The 25,673-nt window shown below is 37.3% G+C and overlaps 1 protein-coding gene across 2 annotated transcripts; it reads right to left on the bottom strand.

Annotated features, from left to right (window-relative positions):
- Window positions 1-222: 222 nt before the first annotated feature.
- On the bottom strand, window positions 223-15,506 carry LOC114406225 (proteasome subunit alpha type-2-A-like). 2 transcript variants are annotated; one of them, XM_028368870.1, is made up of 12 exons: window positions 15,378-15,506; window positions 13,566-13,624; window positions 13,375-13,451; window positions 7,322-7,386; window positions 6,684-6,730; window positions 5,844-5,919; window positions 4,263-4,330; window positions 3,367-3,436; window positions 1,662-1,747; window positions 1,375-1,437; window positions 980-1,045; window positions 223-709 (listed from the first exon to the last, which is right to left on the bottom strand). In XM_028368870.1, the coding sequence occupies exons 2-12, from the start codon at window positions 13,604-13,606 to the stop codon at window positions 661-663; spliced, it is 708 nt and encodes a 235-aa protein (XP_028224671.1). In that variant the 5' UTR covers window positions 13,607-13,624; window positions 15,378-15,506; the 3' UTR covers window positions 223-660. The 2 variants fall into 2 exon arrangements, with proteins under 2 accessions (XP_028224671.1, XP_028224672.1); XM_028368871.1 differs by lacking the exon at window positions 15,378-15,506 and adding an exon at window positions 14,988-15,240.
- Between the last annotated feature and the right edge of the window lie 10,167 nt (window positions 15,507-25,673).

Genomic DNA, 25,673 nt, shown 5'->3' with positions numbered 1-25,673 from the left:
TCCGTTATACACTATACAACAAAATCATACTTTCGTTGTACATGTTATGTACAACAAAAGTATGATTTTGCTATGCGCTTTCTCCAAACCAAATGGATAACGGAATCATATTTTCCATGCACTAGTGGAGGTGCGAAAAAAATTACAATATACAACATGTCAAATTATGGGCATTATATAGATTTACGATGCGATCAGTTGTATTTATGATAAGCTCTCATATATATCTAAATCAATATATAATATATTGAAATTGTGTTGTTGCATGGACGTTAAGTTTATATACTTCTCCAACATATCAAATAAGATACTCTTACTTAGGTTGAAAGACTAGTGTGGACCTTGTTCACAACAAAATCCCAAGGGAAAAAAAGAAAAAGCCGAGAAGTAAATGAACAAGGTGGATGGGTGTGTGTGTGAGTGGGGTAGGGGGATAATAAATTAGCAGTATTCATTAAGAAGTTATAGCCGCATCGTATAAACAAACTAGGATTGTTTGAAAATGTTGATGACTTTGGAAAAGGTTTATCGGAAGGCTTGCTGGTCGTCACAACGAGTAGCTCAGAAATTCACTATTGCCATCACAAAGGCACTCTACCAATTAAATCCAACTGTGAAACAAAAAACAAATTCAGGAACACACGATTTCCTCATTGCACATTATTCTACTTCAGCCAAATAATCATCAATTTCGGCTGGTGTCAATACCCTGCAACATTATTGGCATGCTATTATTATTAATCACCCAATTAAACAATAGAAGTATATAAGGATGATTTTGAAGTTTGAAGTCTAGATTGGTTTAGAATTTAGCAGATAACTTGAAAGTCTCAGTTTTGTGATGCAATTGTCGTGTACTTTTAAATACTCTAAATTTATTATTTCAGATTGGACAATCCAAAAATCAACTCAATTAGACTACTGATGGCAGAAACCAGAGTCAAGAAACTCGGTATATTTTAAGTAAATAGATATGCACCTGAACTTTTTATCAGCACCGATTATGCCAATTTCAATGTTTTTTCCTGAGATCTGTCCCTCAAACCTGTGAAACACGCACAAAAGAAAACATGAGAGAAAATTTGAGAAACGTTTCAAAAGACTAAGCAAATACCACACGGGTTCAAAAAAATACAGTAGGAGGTGAGAATAAAAAACAATAACATAAAAACTGTCAATAAAGGGACATAAGAACAGGCACAACTCCCTGTCATTACCAAAGTTTTTAAGCTTGATTTAAAACTTGCAAGCATTAAAGCCAGCAGATGTGAAGATGGTTTGGAGGGATGTGCCATAGGTCAAATGTCAAGATGAAAATAACCAAATAATATAAAATAAATTTCAGTGCATAAACTTGAAATAGCATGCTCCTACCCTTCCTTCAGAGTCAATATTGCTGTGTGGACTGAATCATCAAGCTCCATATCATCTGTGTACCTGTAAGTGGACAATTAAGTCAACCATAGAAATGATAGGGAAAATGAAATGAGGTAAAACTAATGCAACTCAAATCATTCAAAGAAATATAATATAATCATAATTAACTTCAAAGAAAAAAGTTCCAAACCACAAAATTGACAACTTTTGAAGAAGATATGCATCCTTTTTTTTTGGTAAGGGAAGAAGAGATGCATTAAAAAAGACACGACAAATCTATTTACCTCTTCTCAAGAAAAGTCTTTGCATTAGAAACATTTTTCCCCATAGCAGAAGCTTTCCAAGAAAAATATGAACCTGATGGATCCACCTACAGAAAAAAAAAAAAAATCACATCAAATCACAACCTTCAATTCCCTCTCTTTAAAATTCAAAGCAGTAATTTTAAACAAGTCTTAAATACAATAACAAAGTCTTCAGAAAACTTAGATGCAAAGAAAGAAAATGAATAAGAAAGGGTCTCAATGTTATTAGCCACTTAACAAAAGTGTACAGATAGGTATTTATAGTATCTTCTGTTTCAAAGACAGCTGGCATAAGTAGCTTAACTACTTCCTAACAGGACTAGCTACCCAAGTGTGCAGTTGAGTAACTGCACCTTGAAGGTTCAATCACATTGAGTTTGCTCCTTAAGTAGAGAAACCGAGTGGGAGAAAGCAGTTTAGTCAAAGTGTCTGCCCATTGGGGCTGGAACATGCTGAACGACTAGTTGTTTGGCCAAAACTTTCCCTGACAAAAAACACATTAGATCTCCAAATGCTTTGTTCTCGAGTGAAGTACAGAGTTGTGAGCTAGAGTAACTGCACCTCTCACAATATAGCAGGTTTTAGATGAAGGTCGTGATACAATATGAATGTCCCTTGAGATATCTGAGAATCATCTTAACTGCCACCCAGTGAGAATCAAGAGGTTTACTGCAAAACTTATATCAGGTCTAGAAGTAGGTTCAGAACTGGATGATGTATCTGACTGAGGAACAGAACCAGAATCAGCAGGGGCAGTAACTGGTTCAGCAGAACCAGGCTCAGGAGAGTGTCATGAACAGGTTCATCCTACACCTTCATCATCCACTTCTTCCCTTCCCCCAGCCTCTATACCCATTGTGTCGCCTGTTCAGGTTAATCAAACTTTATCCCCTCAGGTCACTACACCACCTTCCAACACTTCTACTGGTTCATCTAAGCCCTCTACTGTTCCTCATTCCCCCGAAGTATCTGCCACAGATGCTCGGCCTCTCAATTCTGATAGAGTCAGTCCCTCTGATACCATCTTAAGAAAACTTAGATGGAGAGAAAGAAAATGAAGAAGAAAGGGTCTCAATGTTATTAGCCACCTAACAAAACTGTTATATTATATTATATTATATTATATATATATATATATATATATATAGATATATATATATATATATAATATCTGCTGTTTCATAGACAGCTGGCATAAGTAGCTTAACTACTTCCTTACAGAACTAACTTAGGAGTGTGCAGTTGAGTAACTGCACCTCTTACAATATACTATAATACAAAGAGATCCAAGCAGGCCAGTACAAACACATTGAATACACAAATGTCTAGATGCATAGTGATATAGACAACCAATTGTCTGAGCACACACTTGAATTTGAACACACATAAATCAATGAGCAATTTTCAGTTTGAAGCAAAACTAATTCAGGTGAAGCAAAACAAGATAGCATAGAAATTAAAATATAAAGTCTTTAGGGAATCTAAGGAGCACTTATTCATTTCACTAAAGAATGAGGTTCTGAAGTCTAGACTTGTTACATACAGTCTACAATATGACAGCTAAACATACAGAATTCGAGTTCACAACAAAGGGTTAGACAATGCAATGTAATCACAAAGTGATGGCCATTTACTAGGGTTTAAACATGTCAAGAATTACATCAAAAAATAAATGTTTACACACCTGATATAATTGTGGTCCATTATCATCAAATCCAGCAACTAGCAGTGACACTCCAAAAGGCCTAACACCACTATCAAGACCAAAACAGAAATGTCAGAATTCAAAAAATGATAAAGGGTAAGAATGGAAAGTAAACATAGTTGGGTGTATACAAAAATAATCCCAAAGATCAAACCAAGTTCAATGCATTTAGTGAGATGCTTATTAAGGATTTATCTACTACAAAGATCTGTCTAATTTTGACATGGAATGTCTATATGGATGACAATATGACCAATTTATCTAGCATATACCTCCAGAGTAAAAGGAAACAATTAAAGTAACACTTCAATCAATATTAATTCATGCTGGTTCTTTTCAGAAAGATAAGGCCGATCTAGGCACCTAGGTTTATACTTATTCCAAGCTTCCAATTTCCAGAAATTGTATTCATGTTCCAAAAGCTAATGATGATTGTGACTTTGGAAAATCATTCCCTTGGCATTTAATTACAACAAGTGATCCCCCTCAACAATCAAAGCCATCTGAATCATGTTCATTGGAATGGAGAATTTCAAAAAACTTAGTTTATTATAAAAAAAAAAAAATAGTCTGTCAAAAAAGTTATGAAATCAGTAGCAACAAAATTCTGGTGAGAGGATGACAAGGAAGAAAAAACAAAAAACAGAGCTAGAACTCACTCAGATTTAAGGATCCAATTGCCAAAGACTATACCTGAATTATACCCTTGAGTATTTTCATCCCCACTTTCCTTTTTCTTGGGGTATTTATTTTCTTTCTTTTTATTGGGAGGGGGGTTGATGTATATGCATGAAATAAGCTTCTGTATTGACAGGGTACATTTCAGTGGCCAAGACATATCTCAAAAAGAGATCAGTTTACAAAGAAATAATTACCCAGACTGAGTAAATTCCTGCATTACGGCAGCAACTTCCCTAACAAGTTGATTGACAGGAATTGGTTCCTGCAAATTTTAAATTATATTATCACTTATCAGATATAACCACATCACAAATGATCCAACATAGAATACCAAAAGCAAACAGAAAGATCAAGAAAAAGAAGAGCATGAGTAAATTCATAAAAGATTATAAGTAGTGCATAATTCTTATACTTTTAATTACAACAAACTTCATTAATGACTAAGAAGTACTCAAAACTCTCGAGAAAAAGAAAAACAAATGTTCTAGGGAAAATCTAATCAATATATGACAATCAACATTAATAGGCAGTACATCCTACAAAAAAGAATTACGAAATTCACTGATGAAAAAAGTAAATGTGCCATTAATAATTCGTGGCAATAGAAAATATATGATACATAATTGTAACTATTCTCTCATAAAAACAATTGTGTACAGCATGAGTTGTAAGACTCAATTTAAGAAAGATATAATGAGATCCTTCTATTTGACCCCATTAAATCCTTGTCAGCGTAAATAGCACTTTAACAGCCTTTATCAAAGATGTTGAATATGCAACTACTTGTAACTTTCAAAGTATTTCCTTTATCCCTTCAAATAAGCAACAAAATCTGACTTTCTGGAAGAATATAATAGACTTGAGCATAAATAAATAAACTAATTAAAAATAAAAATAAAAAGCTGAAGTGATTCTCTAGTGCTCCTCAATAATTAACTATTAAGCAAAAGGAGTTTCTATAGGCACTGATTCCTTTGCTAGTCTATATAAAATCTAAGAAGAATGGGTATTAAAAAAACTAAGTACAAAATTTGTGCTCAATAGAGATTGAATGTAACACTGACTGTAGTAGTTTGCCTATCTTAGTTATGTATTAGTGGGTACTTTTGATGAATCCTACTGTAATAGATTAATACAAATAATCAGTACAATTATAGAATGTTAACCCCGTTCTCATCCTAGACATCCTTTCATCATATCTAGCTTGGACATACCATTGACTTTGGTAGTTTGTCCATCTTAATCATATATAGAATTTTATACTTTATTTTTCCTCAAAAAATATCATTTTATGATAACTACCTCCCTTCTCAAATTATACAAAGAATGAAAGATACTCAATACAAGAAGGACCATTATATAAATTAAGCCCATCAATCTGTTTTGTTACAGAGTTGTACAAAAAATAAACACTCCATGACTCTTTCAGTCAAAAAAAACATGCATTGCATATAAAATAATGAAAACCACATACAGATTTCTCACCTAGTAACAATCATTGAGATCAACAATATACAATACTATATAATTATATAATCCATTACAATACCAAGTTCCAAAGTGAAGCTGACGTTATTAGATGAATCATCTTAACTAAGTCTAAGCAGAACAGGAACTCGGAAGTAAGAAAAAATGTATTTTTATTACTATTAAATTGAAGTAGTTAATGGTGGGGTTACCATTATCCTTTTTGTGGTAACGAATATGTGTTCCTAAGAAAAGCAATTTGTCCATTTTTTCGGGTTTGTGTTGGAATAGAATTTGGTATACCATACTTTATATAACCGATGATACTGCTCAGCTTGTTTCCTGCTTTTTCGAACCAAAACTCGAAAATCGGGACCCATGCCACTGAAACAACAAAGACTATATTTAGGTCAAGTAAATAAGATATTTGCAAGACAAGTTAAGGATAGATAACTATTTCTATTTACCAAAAACTAAACAGAAATGGAAAAAGGTAGACTAAGCCTGATTATGAAGTTTCAAATTAAACATCAGAAAATAAGTTATTTCAACAGTGTATCTCTTACAAAGTGCAAAAAGAACAGAAAGTGAATTATTTTCTTTCTTTTATATTACTAATTTAATGGCCAATAGTCAAGTCTCTTGCTGGTTGAATCCAGTAAATCTTTTTCATTAGGGAATCTATTGAAATCCCAAAGCAGTCAGCCATGATTTATTTATATCTAAAAACAATGCAGATTAACAGTCTGGCGCATGCAAGTATGTTTTAAGTATACTTCTGTCTGTTTACAGTATTCAGGCAATAGTTAGCTGTTTATCATTGACAACACTTTTTCTTATATTTTGACTGAAATAAATATTTTCCATCCAGTAAGTCTTTAATCAGTTTTAAGTGTGACATGTCAATTTCTATTTCATACTTGTTTATGACAAATGTTTCCCCAAAATAGTTGTGCCACGTCCCTAATCCCTCCCACCTCAGTTGTTGATATGCCTAGGTAACCAAGTGGTATCTCATGTTTAAGAACACATTCAAAGCTAAGCCATCCACTACCATTATGCATAATCACTATCAGGATACAATGAATTAATGATGTTATAAAATATATTTAACTTAAAATTATTTAAATATGTAAAAAGAAACAAACCTATATACGACACCTATATTTGGTGTTAATAACTGAATTTTCTGGACCTACAATCAAATATAACAAAGAATAAATATACTGAAAGCATCATGAATTAAATGACTTCAAAAAAATTTAAAAGCATATTGACAATCTGCTTGAAAAAACTACATAAGATTATTTTATCAATGGCCAGACTTTGAAGCATCCTTAACTATCTAAATATAACAGGGGGATCATTCCACTTAGCAAATATTTTTCAAAGTAAAGCAAAACAAATTAAACAATGCTATACTATAGTAATAGGAAGACAAGGCAGTATTAACAAAATGGATTGCTGCATATGAAGCGTGCATCAGATTGTCGTAAGGTACTAAAATCATTAAATATCCAATAGAAGTAGTTAATCAATCAGCATAAATTTGAAAACAATATTGTACACAGATATATCTAATCAAAGATATAGAAATGAATATGTGTGCATTTATATATTATTTTAAGTGTACAAATAGAGTGATTGAAGTAGTTAAAACCATGTACAAACCACCAGTAGGGTCACCAAGGATTTTGCTATATTGGATATTTGGATAGGACAATTTTACAATTTTTTTACGTGAATAATGAATAAAAAGGGAGCTAATAGCAGAAAATAAACTCACTGATGTTTCATCAACCAATATAGATGGCAATTTCTTCTCGGTAGCAATGACAACTCCATTTGCAGCTGCAAGAATCAAAATCAAATATATAAGCAACTACAGCATACATTAGAGGATCCAAATCATCTACAAGACACAAGAACCCAATGAACCACAGAGAGTAAATATTACAAACAATAGCAGACATAGATTTTAGCAAACAAAATGGACCCCCAAAATGTAAAATAAGTTGCAACAAAATACAAGATTAAGTCACAAACTTAGAAATCTCTAACTCTAACCTCCTCTAAAAGCCTACTCAACCCAAGATATTCTACATTTTAGAGAGCACAATTTTCCCAAAACAGAACCTGATTACCCATAATGTCAAAGCTCCTTACATGGCCTAACAAGCCTTTCTGTACCAAAACAATCTTCTGCCCATCTTGATACAAGCTCATTCTTTCAACCTTGGCGGAAGAAAAAAACCTGTCATTTTTCTTTCTTATAATAATCTAACACTAAGATGATACTGCCACTTAGAACAAGGAAACAAAACAAGAACATAATACTTATCCAACCCATACAAGTTTCTTCAGTGATCTTTCTACACACAACCAAAACGAAGGTCAAAATTAATATATCATAGATGCATACACCATCACTCTAGTTTCTGTCTATTTACCAGCACCCTCAGCTATCTCGATCCTACTAAACTTGCTCAGAAATCCCAGAACACTTGTGAACACTAAGGCCTGAAATTCAAAACCTAAAGCTGCTTTAGCATCCTGACCCTAGGTACCTCACTGAACAAATCTAAGTCCCATATCCCAGAACCCACCCAGTTAATTTAAGCTATCAAAAACAATTAGAAATGCAAGTTGATAGGGGAAACAACTAAGCTGCCAAGAGACTACGAATTAAGCTAAGTATATTTTCCTTGCCCTTTATTCATATTAGAATGGTATATTTATAGTGTTCTGTATGGATGATTTGGCACTCATGGCCTTCTAACAGAAAAGATGCTGATAACAGAAAATGACAGCTGGCACAAGCACAACTAACAGAAGGATAAAAAAGATAATGTTTGTCGGGCAAGGTCTCCCCGAGGGATGCAGTCACTCATAGTCCAGCAGGTATGTTGGTTTCCTGTGTGCTCTTGTGGGTCTGCTGCTTGTTGGGTTGTTTTTGCTACCAATACCCTCCTCTGGCAGAACAACCTTGTCCCCAAGGTTGTAGGAGGTGCAAATAGAATCCCAATCTTCCCATGTAGTGTCCTCCGGAGCCAAACCTGTCCACTGCACCAAGACTTTTTGAACAGGGGGAGTGTAATTAGTATCCCATTTCCAGTCCAGGATAGAGAGAGGTTCGACTACGGGATGATTATCAGACTGGAGAGGAGGTAAAGGATCCAGAGTAGTGGGTGTATCTCCCCGATATGGCTTCAACAGGGAGACATGGAACACTATATGAATTTTGGAGGAAGTGGGAAGTTGCAGACGATAAGCGACAGGGCCAATGCGTTCCAAGATACAAAAAGGCCCGTAAAAACGTTTGGAGAGTTTGGAGTATGCGGACTGAAGGGAAGTTTGGCGGTAAGGCCGGAGCCGAACAAAAACCCAATCTCCGACATCAAAGTGGACGTCCCGACGGTGAGAATTTGCTGTCCTTTCCATTGCAACTTGTGCCTTGGCGAGGCGACGCTGAAAGGAAGAGTGTAGTTGGGTTCTTGACATCATGAGAGAGTCCACGGCCTCGATGAGGGAGGTACCTGCTAAGTACTGCGGAGGTGAAGGAGGGGCCTTACCATAAGTAGCTTCAAATGGGGAGACGCCAGTAGCTGAGTGGCAAGCCGTGTTATACGATCACTCCGCAAGAGATAGAAAGGAAAATCACTGTGAGGAATTATCGTGAACGAAAGCCTAGAGATACTGTTCAAGGACCCGGTTGAGTACCTCTGTTTGGTCGTCCGTCTCAGGGTGGTATGAGGTGCTCATGCGCAGTTTGGTACCGGAAATGCGGAATAATTCGCACCAAAAGCGACTAATAAATATTGGGTCACGATCGGAGACAATGTTTCTCGAAAAGCCATGTAATTTACAGACGATATCAATGAATAGTAGGTTAACCTTGTGGGCGGTGTATGTCGCCGGTAGAGCACCAAAATGCGCCCCTTTTGTGAAGCGGTCCACCACGACCAGGATAACGGAGAGCCCGTGGGAAGGAGGGAGACCAGTGATAAAATCCATTGACAAATCTTCCCAAATAGTGCAAGGAATGGGGAGAGGTTGAAGGAGGCCGGTGGGCTTGAGAGTCTCGTATTTGACCTGTTGACAAATGAGACATCAAGAGACAAAGTCCCGAACATCCCCCCTTATAGATGCCCAAAAGAAATTATCTTGTAGCCTGCGCAGAGTCTTTGCAACACCTAAGTGACCGCCCAACAGGGTTGAATGAAATTCCTCCAGAAGCAGAGGGATGAAAGAGTGTGACTGAGGAAGCCAAATTTTTCTTTTATAGAAGATTAACCCGCGACTAACAGAGAAGTTAGTGTGTTCGCCGAGGTTATCTTGAATCCAGCGCGAATAGTCACAGAACTCTTGGGTATCCTGCAAGGAGAGTCTTAATTGTTCGAGGAATTCGAAATTGGCCATGGATAAGGCAAAATGTTGACTTTCCGAGGTGTGGATGCGTGACAAGGCATCAACAGCCACGTTACCGGAGCCAGACCTGTACTGAATGGAGTAATCAAAACCAAGAAGCTTGGAGAGGTAATGTTGTTACTCCGACGTCTAGATCACCTGAGACATGAGGTCTTTGAGGCTTTTGTGGTCAGTAATAATGACGAAGGGATACCCGAGAAGGTAGTGCCGCCATTTGCGGACTACCGAGGTAATAGCATGGAGTTCCCGTATGTAAGTCGAGGCATGTTGCAGTCGTGGACAGAATACCTTGCTGAAGAAGGCAATGGGATGAGAGTGTTGTTGAAGCACTGCTCCCATGGCCGTACCCGAAGCATCGGCTTCGAGGATGAAGGGCAATGTGAAATCAGAATAGGGGCCTAGGTCATGGTGTCCTTGAGATGGGTAAATGCCTGTTGGGCGTCCTCAGTCCACTGGAATTGATCTTTTTGCAATAACATGGTAAGAGGTCAGGCAATGGAGGCGTAATGGCGGATGAAACGACGATAAAAACCGGTAAGACCCAAAAACCCGCGTAGGTCCGTGACTGATTGAGGAGTGCGCCAGTCAAGCATGGCACTGATCTTGGAGGGATCAGGGGCCACTCCCGCTGCCGAGACTACATGGCCCAAGTACTAAAGTTCAATTCTGGCAAATAGACACTTCTGCCGGTGTAAATAAAACTTGTTCTGATCAAGGACTGTCAATACCTCTGCAAGTGGTCGAGGTGAACATCCAAGGATGGACTATACACGAGGATGTCATCGAAAAAGACTGCAACAGACTTGCAAAGAAACGGTTTAAGCAATTCGTTCATCGTGGCTTGGAACGTTGCCGGGGCGTGTAGAGGCCGAAGGGCATTACTTTGTATTCGTAATGTCCTTGATGGGGGCGCAAAGCAGTTTTGGGCATGTCGTCGGTGGCCATGGGGATTTGATGAAATCCCTGACGGAGGTCCAATTTGGAAAAATAGGAGGCATTGGCTAACTCATCCAAGAGCTCGTCAATGGTGGGCATGGGAAAACGGTCCTTGGTAGTGATGGCGTTCAAAGCCCTGTAGTCAACGCAACACCACCAACTGCTGTCTTTCGTCTTGACCAGTAAGACGGGAGAGGAAAATGGGCTGTGACTCAATTGGATGAAGCTGGTTTGCAGCATATTGGCTATCTGACACTCAAGCTCAGCTTTTTGACTGTGGGGGTATCGGTAGGGTCGTATGTTGACGGGTTGGGAATCAGGGTGTAAGTGGATGTGGTGGGATATGGGTCACGGTGGAGGGAGATTAGAGGATTCCTGGAAGAGGTGATTGTAACGGGAAAGGAGGTGTAGTAGGGGAGGGTATGTATCAAGGCAATTGGGAAAGGGGTTAGGGGAAACTGGTTCGAGGATGTGGGTAAGCTGGAAAAGGGCAGAAACGCCCTGTGTGTGGACCAGCCAGCAGATTTGGTGAGCAGAGGCCGGGGTGGGGTAGAGGGGAACATCGGCGGTGAGTTGGATTGGACGGCCCAACAAGGAGAAGCTCATGGTGCGGGAGGTGTAATCAGTAACAAAGGGCCCTAACTCCTGTAGTCACTGGACCCCTAACATAATGTCCGCACCGCTATGGCCCAAAACGAAGAGGTCCGTGTTAAATGAGTGACCCTGGACCGTCAGTGGAACATTAGGGCAGACTTGTTGGCAAATGAGGGTGCCACCATCGCCAATCATAACTTGGAGAGGGTTGATGGCGGTGGTGTGCAGGGCGAGAAATTGGGCGACCCGAGCTTGAACAAAGTTGTGGGTACTGCCACCGTCGACAAGGATCGTAACCTTGTGGTGGTGAACAGAGCCATACATGCGGAAGGTTGTCGGGGCAAGCATGCCCGACAGGGCATTGAGACTGAGCTGCGGGGTTTCCGGTAGCGGCGGAAGAGGAAACTCCAAGATCGGGTCTGGTGTCTCAAGTGCAAATCGTCGTCCGTGATCAGAAGGTTCAAACGGGATTTGCAACGGTGGCCCACGGCCCATTTCTCGTTGCACTGATAGCAGAGTCCGCAGTCTCTGCGAGAAGCGAGCTCCTCCGGGGAAAGGCGTTTCACCGGAAGCTTGGGTGGTGGTGGTGAAGTGGTCGTGGTGGAGAGTGGGCAAGGAGTTGCAGGTGGTGGTGCAGCAGAAAATCTCGGAGGACGGCAACGGTCGTTGAGCTTGTCCTCCTGGAGCTTGGCCAAGGCGATAGCTTGCAGCAGCGACATTGGTTGAAGGGCTTGCACCTCATGGCAGAGGTCGGGCACGAGGCCAGAAACAAAGCAACTTAAAAGAATAGGGTGGGCGAGTCCGACCGCCCGGTTGGCTAACCTCTCAAATTCAGAGAGGTAGTCGTTGACAAAGCCTTTTTGCTAAAGCTTGAACAAAGTGCCATGAGGGTCCTCGTAGAAGGATGGCGTGAAACAAGCTTCGAGGGCTTGTAACATGGCGAGCCAGGAAGAAAGGAGACCGTTGCGGCTCATCCACTGGAACCAGCATAGAGTCGGTCCTTCCATGTAGAAGGAAGCCACAGTCAGACGCTCATTGTCAGGGATGCAATGATAGACGAAGAACTGGGTGATTTTGAAAATCCACCCCAGTGGATCATTGCCGTCAAATCGAGGGACGTCGAGCTTCATGTGCGGCCGGGGAATTGGAGAGGAAGGTTGTGATGGAGGCGGGGAGTGTTTAGGAGAGGGAGGGGGAAGGGTGAGTTGGCTAAGGCGTTCAAGAATAGAACCAATTTTTGAGTCCATGGTTGATTGGGCTTGGGAAAGGATTGCATGGTTCTGGACGAGGGACTGTTGACCCTGTTGAAGGTGGAGCACAGCCTCTTCAAGTCGCTCCGTGGTCGCTTGCCTGGTATTGTGCTCAAGCATGGAGGAACGATAGGGCAGGTCGGACCAAGTTGATAGGGGAAACAACTAAGTTACCAAGAGACTACGAATTAAGCTAAGTATATTTTCCTTGCGCTTTATTCATATTAGCATGGTATATTTATAGTGTTTTGTATGGATGATTTGGCACTCGTGGCCTTCTAACAGAAAAGATGCTGATAACAGAAAATGGCAGCTGGCACAAGCACAACTAACAGAAGGATAAAAAAGATAATGTTTGTCGGGCAAGGTCTCCCCGAGGGATGCAGTCACTCATAGTCCAGCAAGTATGTTGGTTTCCTATGTGCTCTTGTGGGTCTGCTGCTTGTTGGGTTGTTTTTGCTATCAAAAACAACTTAACACAACAAATGTCCTCTATTCAAATTGCTCCCCCACCCCATAACCAATCAACAACATTATCAATTTCAAATTGAAAAGATGAGTCAACAGAAACAGTGAAAAGAGAGGGTCATAAACAGATCCAGCCCAGAGGCAAAGATGATCAATCAATCACCTTTTATTCCCAAAGACGTTTGTCCAGAGCCAACGGCTGTCAAAGCATGCTCAATCTGAACAAGCTTTCCAGAAGGGCTGTTCCACAACACAACACAATTAGTTGAAACCACACACCACACCATTCTCTTCATAAACAAAAATCAAATCAAATTAAAATTAATTTTAAAAAGTTATCAGTAATAACAATACCTAAATGTGGTGAGAGAAAACGAATACTGACTATCCCCCATGATAAACCGCACAAGAATCTGCAATCACAACTTTACTTGCAAGTTACAATCACAATCACAATAACAAAACAAAACAATCATATTGTTTTATTTTATATTGGAAAGTAAAAGCACTTGAAAGAGGATTTTTCATACCATTACCAGCCCTAGTAGTAAAAAAGATCAAAAAACTATTTTTGCAAAAATGAGAACCTAAACTGGAGAGTCAGGCAAATAAACAACGTAGCAAGTGGGGGAAAGGATTGGAAGGGTCAAACAATTATCATAGAGGAAGAGAATAGAGGTTGGCTTGATCAATGTCTGGTTGGGAGACTTACAAGTCAATAACTGTAGCTGCTGGCTATGGAAAAAAGAAAGGTCGGATGGGGATGAAGACTCGGCAGGTAGCATGGCTGCCATGGATTATGTTTCATCTTGTTCAGAATGCTCTGAAGACTTGTTTGTTTGTGACCGACACAAGGATGGAGGTGGTTCTAGAGATGTCAACAGGGGCGGAGGGCAGAGAGTTGTTAGAAGCTGAAAAAGGAAATGGGACAGCTGGGAAGGGGGAATTTCAAATTCAAAAGAGTCAGACTAATCATGACGGACAAGGTATGGAAGAAGGCCTAAAGAGGATATTGGATCTAGATGTAGAACTACTGCCAGAAGCATGCAGGTCTCAAGGAGAAGGTGGAGTATATTGGTGACAAATATAAAGCATTTTAAAAAAGAAAAACTACAAATATGATAGGCTCAAAGAGAGCTCTATGCTACACTACTCATAAATTCTACAACTAAAGGGATAAACATAAAATTGATATTCTTCATTGATGATAATAGTTGAAGGAGAATACACTTATACAGTCCTAAATGATATTAATCCATGGATATATTTATCCAAGTGTCAACATCATGTTATTCTAAGCATATAAAAATAAAACTATAATACAAAAAAAATATTTAACTCCACCCAATATAATCCTTTAACTACTTTAATTTTAGGATATATTTGGGCCTTCCTAAGCTCATCCTAACAAAATACAAATACAAATACAAAGGAACTCCCATCCTATGCAAATGAGTAGTTGGTCCAGTTTGCATCATTTCAATCCTATCGAACGTAATTAAGAAATGTACTGAAAGGAAGACCAATCTGAGAATTCAAAGACCGAAAGAACTACTGTTTGTCTCCACTATAAAAGTAGTTTTCTCACTTTTCTCATTCCTTGTCTCCACTATCTTCAATTCTTAATTCCTCCAACTTCTACAAAACTAATCTATCAAACTATACTTTGAATGCACAAGGAAAGTTATTTGTTTGCAGTAGAATTATATATATATATACACACACACATATATATAAAGTATGATCAAAACAAAATTCTTTATTAAAGAAACCCACAATAAAATTTGAGGTTTGATTCAGCCTTTTCACTGTTATGCCTATTGAAATTGGGGTTCAAAGTTTGCACTTCAATCTTTGTAAGCAGAGTAACCAGATCATGCGATTGTCACATTGAGCAGTAGGAGCAGAGGGGTGACGGAGAATCGTCAACGGAAAACGCAGAAATTGAAACGAAAGCAAATAAATTCCAACTCTAAATACGAATTTAAAATATAGAAATTAAAGGGTAGTTGATTTTTTTAAAAAAAAAAAACAAAAACCCAAATGAAGGCAAAACGATTCGTTTAGAAACAGTTCAGCGTCGCTTTTGGGAACTGAACAATTGAAATCGCAGAGAATAAAAGAAGAAAGCCTAATACCGAAAAGAAAAGAAAAAAAAACACTTACTGGACGAGGTTTCGAGGCTGCCCTGGTGACTCAAAGTGGAAGTAGGGACTTAGTGCAAACAAAAGAAATGAAAGAGTAAGAGATAAAAAAATTTTGAATTAAAATACATAGTAACACCCTATTCATTTCATTCTTTTTTTTTTTCGGATTTCAAGAACATAAGAGTATCTTTAATAATAAATCTCATGTTGATATCTTAAATTACCTTTTAATGAGTTTCATAGTATTATATGTGCATAAAAATCTTATCTTTTTTTTTCTAATCATAAATCTTAATTTGAGGTTTTGAGTCATTTTTGGTGGGTCTTATAATGGATCTCATTTAAATATATTTTATTAATTATTTTTAAATTAAAATTAGAAATTTTAATTATTAAATAAATAATATTGAAAAATAGAAAAATATTGATGATTAAAATTTTTATCTATGGATTAAAGTTAAGTTGACAAAAATACACAACATGCATAAGCAATAAAATACAAAACATTAACATTAAACAAGAAAAATTAAATTATGTCATTATTGTGACCGTAACATGCTCAAATATGTTTCATTAAGTTTGTTTGAAGTTGTTGATGAACTCTCTTGTATGCATATACTATTTTGTTTGTAGGTATGTAGCAAAGTCGAGAGGAACACCACCAGATATGTCCATGTTTGAAATTTCTTCATCTATATAATTATAATTAACGTCAACATTACCATGGTATGTATCTTGTTCGTCTTCAACAATCAAGTCATGCATTATAATGCATGTTAACATAATATTCTTCATCGTATCGATATGTCAATTACACGACGGATCACATGTAATTGCAAATTGAGATTTTAGTACACCAAATGCTCTCTTCGCATTCTATCTTGTCGATTCTTGACATTTTGCAAATAACTTTTTTTTAATTTCCTTATGTCATGGGAATGGTCTTCATAAAAGTGGTCTAAGTAGGATAAATGTCATCTCCAAGATAGTATCCCATATTATATGGGGCTTCATTAATTGTAAATTACACTGGAGGACCTTAACCTTGCAAAACGTCATTAAACATGGGTGATTGGTTTAACACATTAATGTCATTGTTTAAACCTACAACTCTATAATATGCATGTCAAATCCACAGGTCTTATGAAGCGATGACTTCAAGCATTATTGTGGGTTTGCAATGATCACCTATGCTATATTGGTCTTTCCATAAAACTGGGCAATTTTTCCATTTCCAATGCATGTAATCAATAGAACCAACATACCTAGAAACCCATGTGCCTCTACAATTTGTAGCGGGCAATTGATGTTGTTGTTGTTTGGGTGTCTCAAGTATTCATCCCCAAATATTTTGTTCACACCTTTAACAAAAGCTTCTAAGCATCATTCGACAATTCTAACATACTCATTGACACTATTAATAGGGGATCTATATGCCAATATACAAATTGTTGCAGTGCACTTCTGCAATGGTGAAAGACCCTTTCTACCATATGCATCAGATCTCATTTGGAAATACAGATCATAATTACTAAAAACGTCTACAAATCAATAGAACAACAGCTTCCGCATTCAGAACCTTCGAGATTTCACATGATTCAATGTTCTTTATAGTAGATTGTCACAAAAGTTATTGTAATTTTTTGTTACTCTCGTCCAAAAATGGTTTCTTGCTTGACCATCACCGACAATTGGATTCATTAAGACATTAAGCTATAAACTAATGAAATGTGTCCTCTTCAATAGAAAAGAAAACTTGTGATTTATTTTTTGTAAAATTCTCTCTTTGTTCCTCTGGTGTGATATTTTCTAGCCCAACTTAGGTAGAAAGTTATGGAAATTGTGTTTCAACTTCATCATTAGAAAGTGTTTAGGAGGCATACGAAACATGGAAGAATTGTTTCATGGCATTGAAGGAAAAGTTTGAGAATTTTTTGTAGAGGGGGATTCATTATTTTACATAAAAATAATTGGTGGTGGTTGTGGCATGTAGGGAAAAATGAAGGAGTTTGAGAATTTTCGATGGAAGGGGATTGATTATTTTGCATAAAATTCATTGGTGGTGGTGGTAGCATATAGGGAAAAAATGAAGGAGTTTGAGAATTTTCGGTGAAAGGGGATTGATTATTTTGCATAAAATTCATTGGTGGTGGTGGTGGAGTGTATGAAAAAAATGAAGGAGGATTTTGAGAATTTTTGTTTGAAGGAGTCGTTTGGTAATTTTGCAACAAATTATAATAAGTTTGCTAATCAAATTGATTTGGATCTATAAGGGATGAAACTAAAGAAAGAGATTAAGATTGAGAAATTAAGAATGAGAATAAGAGTTAGTGTGCAAAATGTGGCAACCAATGAGGCTATTTATAGTATTTTTCATGTCTAAATTTGATGATATTTCAATCTAGAAAAATTTTAAAAAATATTCTAACGTTCAAACTATAGCAAATGGTAAAAAAAATACCCTGTATGATTGACAAGCAACGTTTAGATTCACTTGTCACTTTGACAAGAAACGGTAAGGAAAAAAAATAAGCAATCTGTTTTGTAAAAAAAAAAAAAAAAACTACACCACACACACCTACCCAACTTGTCTCGTTCCCTTCTTTCGCTTCCCCTAAACTACATTTATTTTCCCCTAAATACAAACCCTATTCCACCCCCTTTTCTCTCTTCCCCCTTTCCCCTTCCTCGAGAACCCCTTCATGGTGACCCTACATTCCTCCGCCCCCAACATCCCTCCACAACCACCCCCGACATACTCATCTTTTCCTCCCCCCCTCTCCCTATCTGTGAGAAAACCTTCATCAAACCCTTAGCCTCCCTCCTCCAAACCCCTCCACAACGGCCTAACCCTCCTCCGCCCCCACCTCCCTATGTTGAACCCCTCTATGTCATCCCAACCCTCCTCCACTCCAAACCTCTTTCTGCAACCAACCTCAACAACCTTGTATCCTTCGATTTCGCCCAAACCCAAACCTCCCTCCCCAAGTGTGATGCCCCTGAATGTTGACTTTTTGGCGGCTTTCATGCTACAACACTTCACATAGTAACACTTCACTCAACTCCTTAATGGTCGAAACTCTCCATCGGTCAAAACCCTCCGTATGTAGGCATTATTAAGACCTCAACAATTAGCTATGTTCGCTTCCAGGAACATAACTGTCCCCACAAACCAACATAAGACATTTTAGCGTGCTTGTCCTTACTCACACACTTTTTGAAAAACTTCCCAAAAGGTCACCCATCCCATAACCACTCCAAGCTAAACACGCTTAATTGTAGAGTTCTTAAGTGATAGGTTACCAAATAGTAGATATATCTTGTTGATATAGGTAGTACCAATTAATTTCTTTAAGTCATCCTCAACTGTGTAGTCTCATTTGTACAAAACCTTTAGATCCATCTCATTCCGGTGTGATTTGTCTGGGGTGTTACAATCCCACCAGCTTTTGCTTGGATTGTCCTTGAACCACACCGCACTAGGAGAGAGATTTGCTCTGATACCATTAAATGTAATTCCCCTGAATGTCGACTTCTCGATGACTCTCACACTATGACACACACGGATGGAGTACCATTAACCAAGACTGAAACACACACACATCCAAACACCATTTAATCCAAGTGATTCATTTATCATCAAAGCACATCATCCTCCTCATGTAAAACAAGAACTCACAGTTAACACAATTGTACGCCTTTCCAAAGTCTACCTTGAATATCAAGCTATGTTTCTTTCTCCTTCTAGCATCATCCAACACCTCGTTAGCAACCAACAGACTATCCAACATGTATCTTCCCCTCACAAACACACTCTAATTGTCAATGATGATCTTTCCCAACACTGCCTTCAACCTCTTAGCAAGGAATTTAGAGATGACTTTGGCTATGTTCAACAAAGCATTTTAGTTAGCTTCTAACTTTTTATACTAGCTAAAAAGCTTATTTGATTGTTTGATAAACAAGCATTTTTTAGTAGCTTCTAGCATTTTTTGAAATGCTACTTCAAGTAGCATTTTTTGAGGTAGCGTTTCAAAAAATGCTAACTTCTAACTTTTTATATATTCTTTCACTTTTATCCTCAATGTATTTATTCAGTTTCCTTGTTACCTTTTTAAAATAAATCATGGCTTTATTATTTATGTCATTTTATACTTTTCCGCTACTTCAACAACTAGCTTTACCAAATACTTATAATTTAATAAGCTAGTTTTTCAGCTTTTAGCTACCAACTAGCTTTTCAGGTTTCAACTAGCCTTCCATCTTTCAGCTAGTTTTGCCGAACATAGCCTTTGTATACATAACCTATGAGTGAAATAGGCCTTATTCTCCAAGTCCTTATGGGTTCTCTAATTTAGGAATAAAAGCTATGAAGGAAGGATTCCCTCTATAAGCCATGCGGGCTTATCGTAGTGCAAACCTACCGATTTGTCCCTCTACGCATGCGATAATGGGTCATACAATCCTTTTACTTTTTATTTATTTAAATTCTTTTTGAGAAATTAGTTTGTACTCAAGAGATTATCCGAAATATCTTGATTTTAATGAGACAAAATTCGATTTGGCTCAACTACAAAAATCATGTAATGTTACCATTAATTTTTTTCAAATCGTTTTAATATGTGATTAATTACCAAATCAATTATGGTGTTAATTTCAAATTATATTATCATTTTTTCGTAAATTTTTTTATTGTCTATTTATTCTCAATCTTTTTTTTTCATTTTCGTGCCCCCCTCTCACCCTATAAATGTCACCTTTCAGACGTTGTTTTAGACACACCACAAAATCTTTTATCCTTTATTCTTTGTTCTTTTTCTTTGTTCCCAAGTTTGAATTTTTGTCCTTTATAGCTCTATAGCCTTAGCACGTCTGAAAAGTTCATGTAGTATCCTGAAAGACATGCATGGGATACCATAAATAAGTCCTTTAGGAGAATGCTCATGCATGCCTTAAGAAGACAATGTTTGTAACCTTCAGCATTGTTTCCAACAGATTTATCTACCAATTGAGATAAAATTGTATGAAACATCAAACATGACCTTTTGTAAACTATAAGAATTCTTTTAATAGAAAAAAATGAATGAATAGGCTCTTAGTACACATATGATCAACAATTTAGTATACTATGAATAGGCTCTTGGTTGGTGATTCGTCATATGGCTTTATTTCCATGAGGGTGGCTTCTTATTTGTCCCTCTTTTTCCCCATCTAAGTGTCGTCATGTGTTTCCTTTGTGCCCAGTTTTCTTGCTTGTCTCTTCCATGATTTAAGTTATGTGCCAATTGTTGTGTTTCCAGCACGATAACTGGTTGGGACACTACTAGAAAAAGGGCCTTTTAAGATGGTTAATAAGTGTTTTTAACGATGGTTATAAAGCATCGTTGTATATGGTGTTGTTAAAACCAAATTGCTTTTTACGAAGGTTATTTTAAAAACCATCTTTGAAAGTTAGAACCATTCAAAGACGGTTATTAGCTAATAATCGTCTTTGATTTCTGTGTCAGAAAGACATTCAAAGACGATTATTAGCAAATAATCGTCTTTGATTTCTTTGTATGCTTCAACATTCATATGTTAATAGTGTGCTTAATTACCATTTACTGTTGCAGTTGTCGTGTTTGTAAGACATTGGCATCTCTTTCCTCCTTCAGACGTTGCACGGTTTCACTCTTCAAACAAAGACAATTTAATGTAAGAACGAATGGTTAAGCAAAATAAACAGTAAAGAGGTTTGGTAAAAAAGCTTAATCACAGGGTATTAAATGCTACATTACAGCAAACGTTTCACAACAAAACATGTACAATACTTAATAATATTTTAGGCATGACCATTCAAACTCACAAATAGAGCTCAACAAGCAATTACTAATTCATTCATTAATAGAAAATTAGGAACATAATTTAATAATATATGCTCAAAGGCCAGCTGCCAAGGAAGAACACGTAAGCTTTTAATGTAAAATTAGGAATATTATAAAACTGATGTCACAACAAGAAGAAATACAATTCAACTTCACTTTATGATCTACAGCCAGTCCCACGAAGGGTAAAATGCTACTCGAATCTTTCATATATTATCTCTACTAAACCAATTTGTGACCAAGGCAAGAAGCATAATTTATTTTCCATACTTGTCATAAGTGAATCTATACTAAGGGTAGATAATCTGCTAGGTGCTCTATGCCATTTAAAGCTGATGAAACACACCTATAGTTTCTAATGCTTGTTCATATATTATTTTTTAATTTATCAAGTGTTGTTTCCTCCTGTAATTGACACTTCCCTTGTCCTTGTACAATGATGTACAGATGGCAAAACATTATCTCAATTTTCTTGGTAAGTTCAAATAATTTAATCTCAAGGCAGGCATAACTGAATTCCCATGTTGTAAACTCCATAGCCTGCTTTCCTTGACATAGAGCCAATCTTGTTCCACTCTTGTAAAGTGAAAAAAACTTCCTAATGCTACTGCTGCAAAAGCCAATCCCCACATTTGACTCCTTGATATTCCATCTCCAATGCTTTAGTGCCACACTCTTCCATGATGTCATACAGGATGTGAGCTTTTATAGCTCTGTTGGAGAATTTTTTCTCCTAGGCATCTTCAGGTATAACCTTGATTGTACTGTAGTGAGCAAGCTGACAAGCCTTTTCATGTCTTGATCAAAACCTAAAAATAGTCATAACTCCTTTTGAATTAGTGAGTTCAAATTCTTAAGCACAATTTCAAGGACTGCCTCAGCAAGATGGAAATGTAAAAGGGATTGTATGAAGCAAGATTAACAAGGACAAGTTTTGTGTGAACTTAACATGTTAAAGCATGGTCTATTAATAAGGTAATATTGGAACAATTTGTAAGCAGGCCAAGGTTTCTCAACCAGTAAGGCAGGGATCACCTATGAAGCAATCTTGGAATAGTTTGTAGGTGCAGAAACAGCTACGTGCACAAAGCAGCATACATACTGACATGCCTTTTAAATGTGCAAGGGTTTTGGAGTACCATTCTTATATATGAGCAACTTCAAGTTGGTCATGCTTCTATGCTCTCTCCCCCCATCATATGAGAATCTTGTTGACACCATGATGTTTGCGAAAGATACCCTCACCTTGGAAGAAGTAAAGCAACTCTGAATTCTCGTGAGATGAATAAAAAGATTGCATAGAATAAAGGTGAAGGAGGAGATGCTGAAATGTTGTTTGCTTGAGGGAGATCAGAGAAAAGAAAAGGAAAGGGAAAGAATAAACATAGATTAAAATCTAAAACCAAAAGGAATTATTTTTTCTGCCATAAGGAAGGACATTTTAGAAAAGATTGTCCTAAGAGAAAAAAGAAGAATTAGAAGCATAAGGAGTCGAATGACATTGCTATAGTTGCTAATGGGTATGAAAGTTCAGATGTTTTGGCAGTGACTGAAGATTCCTGCTCTGATGAATGGAATCTTGATTTAGGGTGTTCTTTCCACATGACCCCTAATCAAGATTGGTTTGATTCCTACAAGAAAGTTGATGTTGGAAAGGAGTAGATGGGAAATAACATTGCTTGTAAAGTAGTTGGGATTGAAACTGTCAAGGTGAAATTCGCTGATGAGTCAACAAAGATCTTCACTGATGTAAGGCATGTACCAGAGCTTAAAAGAAATATCCTTGCTCTTGGTATGACTAAACAAGTTGGGTGCTCATTCAAAGGTGAAGGTGGAACCTTGAAAATCAGCAAAGGATCTTTACAAATCACGAAAGGAATAAGAAAAAATGGCTTGTACAGATTGCAAGGTAAGACAATTATGAACCCTGCTAATTTAATTTCAGTGTCTAATGGTGTTTCCACAAAACTTTGGCACTAAAGACTTGCACATGTAAGTGAAAGGTGTCTAGAAGAATTATACAACCAAGGTTAAATTAGAAATGGAGACTTTGAAAAGTTGGAATTTTTTTAACATTATCTTTATGGCAAGCGGAAAAGAGTTAAGTTATCTACTTCGACACACAAAACTAAAGTCTCTGGATTATGTGCATTCTGAAATTTGGGGGCCAGCAAAGGTTCCTTCGTTGGAGGGAGCTAGATACTTCATAACCTTCTTAGATGATTGGTGAAGGAAGGTGTGGGTTTATTTGATGGAACATAAGAATCAAGCATTCAAGTGTTTCAAGCAATGGAAAGCATTGGTCGAGAATCAAACATATGAGCAAGTGAAGTCCTAAGAACAGACAATGGGCTGGAATATCTAAGTGAAGAATCCCCTGAATTTGCAAGAATAATGGCATAGCAAAGAACAAAACAGTTAGACTAACTCCTCAACAAAATGGCCTTAAAGAAAGGATGAATAGGACCATCTTGGAGACGATTAAGTGCATGTTGTCCAATGCCAATCTGAGCAAATGTTTTTTAGGAGAAGCAGTACATACACCATGCTATTTGATCAACAGATCCCCTTCAGCAGCCATTGGTTTCAAAACACCAGAGGAATTGTGGATTGGAAAGGTACCAAGCTACAGAAATTTGAGAACTTTTGGCTGTACAACTTATATTCATGTTGATGAATGGAAATTCAAGCCTACGGGAATCTTTTTGGGATATCCTAACAGAACTCCATATATATATATATATATATATATACCATGGACACTACACTCTAGAAGAGAGTGATGGTGCACTATATCTTGGTTGGATGAATCAAGTTCTTATTGCATCTTGTGCTTGGAGCTAACAGTTAATTTTTTGTTACTCCAGGCTTCTAGTTAGGTTATGTATCATCCTTAACTTCTTTATTCAATTTCTCCTCACTTCATGGTCAAATTACTATTTTGTAAGAGAGCTTGCTTAATCATTATGCCAGCAATGCAAGTAATATGAAGAAAGACTATATATCCTGAAATTTGCTGAGGTGTATTTTAGAACATGTAATGCTTGCCAGAGATCAGAATGATGCCATTTTATAACAACAAAGTATGTAAGATGAAATCTATAGCAAAACAATGAGTATCAAACTGCTACTTCTTGGTTCTTACTACAATTTCATTTTCTAAGCTTAATTGCATTTCTCCTCAACTTTGTTGGGTCAGAGCCTTCATATTCACCAGTACCACTACGTCTCTAGGCCTCTAGCAATTATCCTACATACCCTAAATGTTCCTTATATTATTAACTCATTGTGGTGATTTTATACACTAATCTCCATTCTACTTTAATTGGGTTTTAGCTTAGATGTTTAGATAGATGTCTTGGGTCTGAATCGTGGGGTATGCAAAAAAAAAAAAATACTATTATGCTTATTAATAAGTTTTAATTTTTAATACATGGCAATAAAATTGTTTATTGAATGTGTTGCATATGTTACCATTTGTAAGTGCTATCTCAAGTAAAACCAGATCAAAAAAAGAAGTTCATAAATGAATTACAGAAAAATAAGAACATTGTAGCAGAAATTGAACTCAATAAAGCTCCATGAACTCAAAAACCAAAATGCAGAAAAGGAAGAAATTGACACTAACCTATTTGCAGCCAGTAGTTGTTTTTCAACAACAACTAATTCGTCACCTGCGTCTTCCCTACAGCCAACATCAGGAAACATCAGACCAACCTTAGGAACAAACATCAACAGTAAAAGAAGTTCCAATCGAAGCTTAACCTAATAAAAGCTAATTTCGAAGCTTAACCTAATACGTTATTCACTGGGTTTCTTCGAAGCTTAACCTAATAAAAGCTTAAAAGATAGTTAACCTAACTAACTACTACCCTGAATAACCTGATTTCAGTAGAAGTGATCTTTGAGTCACCAACTTCGAGCTGGTTCCAGTCACTTCTTCACTCTCTCGTCGGGTTCGAGTCGCGAGCTTCGAGCCGTGAAAAAAGATGAAAACATTGTTGGGACCTTCGAGTGGGGTTCATGTGAAAAGAACAACGTGAAGTTGAGTGGGGTTAGCAGTGAAGCCTAGGGTTCGAGTGGGGTTAGTAGTGAAGGTGCAAAAGAAGAAGGAAGAAAGGCTAGTTAGTTAGGAGTGTGAAGTTTGAAATGCCGAAAAGTATCGCGTATACCCCCTTAAGCTTTTTATTTATTTATTTACGACGGTTATTTAATGAAAACCGGTGTAAACTTCATTATACAAAACATTCTAAGGCAGTTTTCAATAACCGCCTTAGAATGTGCATCATCAATTACAATTTTGACCATCATAATTACAAAATTGCCACCGAACCACTTTCTAAGGCGGTTCCAGTGACAACCGGCGTAGAAAGGGTGTCGTAAAAAGCCCTTTTTCTACTAGTGGGAACAAGCCTTTCCATCTTCGTGACCCTTATATGCCTCTATATCAC

This window comes from Glycine soja, chromosome 3, assembly GCF_004193775.1.
Source record: "Glycine soja cultivar W05 chromosome 3, ASM419377v2, whole genome shotgun sequence".
In the NCBI taxonomy this organism is placed as follows: domain Eukaryota; kingdom Viridiplantae; phylum Streptophyta; class Magnoliopsida; order Fabales; family Fabaceae; genus Glycine; species Glycine soja.
The sequence above is the reverse complement of the archived record's forward strand: the minus strand, read 5'-3'. Positions and strand labels throughout refer to the sequence as shown.

Coding starts and splice junctions, on each gene's coding strand:
- LOC114406225 (XM_028368870.1), bottom strand. CDS start 13,606: ATGGGGGATAGTCAGTATTCGTTTTCTCTCACCACATTTAG. Junction 1,748..3,366: donor ATGGACCACAATTATATCAG/GTGTGTAAACAT, acceptor TTTTTTCTGTAG/GTGGATCCATCAGGTTCATA. Junction 710..979: donor GGTGCTGATAAAAAGTTCAG/GTGCATATCTAT, acceptor ATAATGTTGCAG/GGTATTGACACCAGCCGAAA.